The sequence below is a fragment of the Pristiophorus japonicus genome, chromosome 9 (genome assembly GCF_044704955.1).
Source record: "Pristiophorus japonicus isolate sPriJap1 chromosome 9, sPriJap1.hap1, whole genome shotgun sequence".
Lineage (NCBI taxonomy): Eukaryota > Metazoa > Chordata > Chondrichthyes > Pristiophoridae > Pristiophorus > Pristiophorus japonicus.
In genome coordinates, this window is record NC_091985.1 from 205970562 (window position 1) to 205976027 (window position 5466).

At 52.0% G+C, this 5466-nt stretch overlaps 1 protein-coding gene across 1 annotated transcript; it reads left to right on the forward strand.

The window, feature by feature from the left end:
- Nucleotides 1-213: 213 nt before the first annotated feature.
- Nucleotides 214-570, forward strand: LOC139273537 (histone H2A type 2-C-like; the record flags this gene model as incomplete). Its single annotated transcript, XM_070890486.1, has 1 exon — nucleotides 214-570. A coding segment is annotated over exon 1 (357 nt), but the record flags the coding sequence as incomplete, so codon positions are not given.
- Between the last annotated feature and the right edge of the window lie 4896 nt (nucleotides 571-5466).

The window sequence follows — 5466 nt, forward strand, 5'->3', positions numbered from 1 at the left end:
GAAATTGAAGATTCGTTGGCAGTCGAACAGTAATTTTCGCCCTCTTTTCATTGGCGGGCTAAACAGACGGTGATTGGTCAGCGGAAAAGACCAATGAAATCCACCTCAGAGCGACCAATCACAAGTTCGCTCCCTACATCCCTCCAGAAGCTATAAGAAGGGCAGATGTGGGCGGAGTTTCTCACTCTTTGTCTGAACTTGTGAATCGTGGAAATGTCTGGAAGAGGAAAAACCGGCGGTAAAGCTCGCGCCAAGGCCAAGTCTCGCTCCTCCCGGGCCGGACTGCAGTTCCCTGTGGGCCGTGTTCACAGGCTCCTGCGAAAGGGGAACTACGCTCAGCGTGTGGGTGCCGGAGCCCCGGTATACATGGCTGCTGTGCTCGAGTATCTGACCGCTGAAATCCTGGAGCTGGCCGGCAACGCGGCCCGCGACAACAAGAAGACCCGCATCATCCCCAGACACCTGCAGCTGGCCATCCGCAACGACGAGGAACTCAACAAGCTGCTGGGAAAGGTGACCATCGCTCAGGGCGGGGTGCTGCCGAATATCCAGGCTGTGCTGCTGCCCAAGAAAACCACCACTTCGTCCAAGACCAAGTAAAGCGGACAAGATTTAATCTAATAACCCAAAGGCTCTTTTCAGAGCCACACACAGTATCTGTGAAAGGGCTGCTGTGAAATGGAGTCAGAGCCCTTTAATTCATGTACCGATAGATTGGCCTGTTTTAGACCTGTAAACATAGAAAATAGGTACAGGAGTAGGCCATTCGGCCCTTCGAGCCTGCACCACCATTCAATAAGATCATAGCTGATTATTCCCTCAGTACCCCTTTTCTGCTTTCTCTCAATATCCCTTTAGCCATAAGGGCCAGATCTAACTCCCTCTTGAATATATCTAACGAACTGGCATTAACAACTCTGCGGTAGGGAATTCCACAGGTTAACAACTCAGTGAATAAGCTTCTCATCTCAGTCCTAAATGACTTACCCCTTATCCGTACGCGGGAGTTTTCAGTTCCCGGTCTCTGCATTACGGTTCTCTGCTCACACATACACTCTTCCCGTTAACAGCGAATAATTGAACTACAGTTGTCACTCAACAATTGTATAAATACCGCCACCGGTTCTTTAAATATTCTTTAATCTGTCTGAAAACGAGAGTCGGCGATGATGAATTATTGTAGTAATAAAAGGGCCTAGTTTAATTCTGGTCTGGTTTGAGATATTTTGAATGCTGATTTTGTTCTCGGGAGCTCTGGCCGTTCCCGGGCTGTGTATTTCTCTGCTAACCCAGTCAGTTTCGACCGCACTGCATCAGCGAGCGATGTACACACACAGGACCCGGGTCCATTGCAGTGCTTCCCAGATCTACCTGCCCCCATTCTCCGGCAACACCGAATGGGGAAATCTGTGCTTTGCCCCGGGGAACTTGGGGTCAGAGCGACGCAAAGCCGATGTCAGTTTCTGAAAATATTAAGCGGCTCATCAGTTAATCGTCAATAACTCCCATGTGAACCGAGCTGGTATATAAATACACGATCATTAATCAGTCCGACACCCTCTGCCCGTCCCTACAGTGGGTTAATGAACAACACGAAGCTTTGGTTACAAGAGATCGCAGCTCTTTCCTTTGCTGATTTGGTGGCTCTGAAAAGAGCCGTTGTTGCACTTGGTGCTGAAGCTTGGAGCCGGGGCAGGGGGAGTCTAGGCGCGCTCCCCGCGGATGCGGCGGGCCAACTGGATGTCTTTGGGCATGATGGTGACTCGCTTGGCGTGGATGGCGCACAGGTTGGTGTCCTCAAAGAGCCCCACCAGGTAAGCCTCGCTGGCCTCCTGCAGGGCCATGACGGCCGAGCTCTGGAAGCGCAGGTCAGTCTTGAAGTCTTGAGCGATCTCCCGCACCAGGCGCTGGAAGGGCAGTTTGCGGATCAGCAGCTCGGTGGATTTCTGGTAGCGGCGGATCTCCCTCAGAGCCACGGTGCCGGGTCTGTAGCGATGAGGCTTCTTCACTCCACCCGTGGCCGGAGCGCTCTTCCGGGCCGCTTTGGTCGCCAGCTGTTTGCGAGGAGCTTTCCCTCCGGTGGATTTGCGCGCTGTCTGCTTGGTCCTGGCCATTTTCTGAACGGATCTCAACACAATCTGGGACACAGGGACTGTTAATGCGGGGACTCCTCTGGGGCCTCCTTTTAAAGTGTGTGAAGGTCCGCCCCGGGGCTGTGATTGGCTGCAGCCCGACCGCCAATCAAGTTTGAACCAAGCACCGAGTGAAAATGAAGGGCGGGGAATACTGGGCTCTGATTGGCTGAACTGAAACTGACAGTTGGTCAATTTCAAAAAGCCCGCCGATTTCAGAATATCAAACAGAGATTAAATAAAATTTAATTTCCCGCCAGCAATTTAAGAATCCCGCTCTTTATAACGGCGATTGTGCCCCATTATAAGTCACCAATCCCATTCTGTCACATTCCGGTTTGAATTCTATTCCATTCCCTGATCCGTCTGTACCGGGCGGGAATAAATCCCCGGTCACTGCTTCCTGTAAACATAAAGTCCCGCATCGATCCCGCCAGTGCCGTCCCATTTAACTGATTCTCACACAGAAACCTCACATGACAGGAATGATCTGTGAGGGGAGACTGTAATGTCTGGGACTGTGTATCCTGCCTGGTAATTGTGACTGTCAGCCGGAGTTTTTGATCTCTCATATTTACAATAGTTGTAAAATATTTAATAATTCCCATATTCCTACAGCGACTACACTCCAAAAGTACTTCATTCGTCTTGTTTATTGGATGTGTTCGGGAGGGAATTGGATGTGGTCCTTGCGGTTGAGGGGGGGCGGGGGTCGGGAAGTGGAGGTGCTGGAGTGGGTGATCAGCTGTGATCTTGTTGAATGGCGGTGCAGGCTCGAAGGGCCGAATGGCCTATTCTACTCCTGCACCTATTTTCTGTTTCTATGTCTTGAGACGTTCGGTGGTCGTGAAAGGCGCTATATAAATCCAAACCTTTCTTTCCATTAAACAGCCGAAACCATTTCCCAACCCAACTGTCCGCGCTCCGATCCCCAGGTCGCTGCTCTCTCTGTGAACCGGTGGGTGGCTCTTAGAAGAGCCTTTGTGTTGTGTTTGGGGAAAAGGGTCGAGTTATTCAGCCGCCGAATCCATAGAGAGTGCGGCCCTGCCTTTTCAGAGCGTACACCACATCCATGGCAGTGACCGTCTTGCGCTTGGCGTGCTCAGTGTAGGTGACTGCATCCCTGATCACATTCTCCAGGAAAACCTTCAGCACCCCGCGGGTCTCCTCGTAGATCAGGCCCGAGATTCGCTTGACACCGCCACGGCGAGCCAGGCGGCGGATGGCTGGTTTGGTGATGCCCTGGATGTTATCACGGAGCACTTTACGGTGCCGCTTTGCTCCGCCTTTACCCAGTCCTTTGCCTCCTTTCCCGCGACCAGACATGATAATGACTCTTCAATTAAACTGCCGCTGAATGAGAAGTGAACTGCTGCCGGCTCCTTTTTATAGAGACGGAGCCGACCTGACTGAGAAAGCGCAGAGTGAGAGAGGCGGGAAGGGGAGGAGACAGAGTTAAGATTGACAGACAGAGCAGAGAGCGGCCTCTGATCTTCCAGCTCCGCCTCCAGCTTTCTGCAGTCGCCAATTTCAAACCGTTTTCCGACAATAGAACCGAAACAGACTCGGAATTTATATTCAAAGCTTCCAGGAACCTGAAGCTTTTAAATAAAGTCCCGTTACAATTAACAATCGCGAATATTCCCGCCGACATACAGCCTCTTCCCTGTCAATCTCAGACCTTGTTCCATCTCCCCACACTCCCTCTCACAGACGGGTTCAGCAGTTTACAAACACCGATTCCAGCTGATTTGGAGAATGTGGTGTTTGGGGTTTGAGTTGTGAGGCGGGGTATCTCCGCCAGTATCATCGTCTCACAGACTCTCCCCCTGAAAATGACAATGACCAGGAACTGAGACTGGAGCTGAACACATCCCCAGTTACAGTGAGGTCCGGGCCGGACATCCCATTCGCTGTGTGTTTTATTGCAGACACTGGGGGAGGAGTGAGTGCAGCCAATGTCAGCGAGTCAACAGGGATCCTGGCTTGATGTTCAATGATTTCTGTCTGAAATCTGAGCCCGGCCCCGGGACAGGGATCATTTGATTCGGGGGATCAACTCTTTTCTGAGAGGCGTGGGTGGCTCTGAGAAGAGCCTTTGGGTTCAGATGTTTACAAGTTGCACTTTTTATTTACTTTTTGAGCGCTGCTTTCTTGGGTTTTGCTGATTTGGCCTTGGCCCTCGGTTTTCCCACCTTTTTGGCCACCTTCACCTTTGCGCCCGAGGTCTTCTTGGGGCTCTTGGGCTTCGCCGCTGCCGCCTTCTTCCCAGCCGCCGCTTTCGCTGTCTTTTTTACTGTTGGCGCCTTCTTGGTGTTCGTTTTCTTGGCCGGAGATTTTTTGGCTGCTGGTTTCTTGGCCGAAAATTTCTTGGCTGCTGGTTTCTTGGCCGGAGATTTCTTGGCTGCTGGTTTCTTGGTCGGTGATTTCTTGGCTGCTGGTTTTTTGCCTGGAGATTTCTTGGCTGCTGGTTTCTTCACTTTCCTTCCCACTTTCCCCTGATTTTCCTTCTTAGCGACTTTGAAGGAGCCCGAGGCGCCCGTGCCCTTGGTCTGCAGCAGGAAGCCATTTGTCACATTCCTCTTGATACTGAACCTGATCTGGGACCCGCGCTTCTCCACATCCACGCCTTTGGCCGCCAGAGCCTTCTTTATTGCGGCCAGGGACACCCCCTTACGATCGCTGCCATCGGTCACAACCTTGAGGATCTGTTCGCCCAACGTGGGGCCGGCTGGCTTGGAGCGGGGAGCCGCCTTCTTCTTGCTGGGAGCCTTAGTTTGAACGGCGGCGGCAGGAGGAGCTGTTTCGGCGGCTGCAATGTCAGTCATGTCCGCGACTCTGGAAAATCTCTCTGACAGTCAGAGCTCGGTCAGAAATGAATCGGGAGGCGGCGGCACAGAGCAACTTAAAGGCAGCGAGCGGACGGGGCGGAGACTTCCTGCTGTCAGCTCCCCGCCCCTCCAGCCTCTCTGTGTTTCTCTCTCCTCATTAACTGTCCGATTCCAATTCAACCCGGGCCCTCCAGATTCCCAGACTGGCCTCTTTCTGTCCCGAACACCGGGATGTTTGTTGTCGAGAAAGCTTCCTCCGAATTGAAGGCAGCAATTTAGATTTAAACCCGTTTCATTGCTGCACTGATCGCGCTCTCTCACCCGATTGCGGACATTTTCTTCGTTTTTCGATTGAAATTTGAAATCACATCAAACTTAACGTGTAATTCCCACTTTAGACCTGAGCAGGGCAGCAGGGCGATCCTGTGACAGGAAAATCTTTGAATTTTATACAAGAGGGACTCTGGAATCCGGCGATGAGACGGACACATAAACACAGTGAC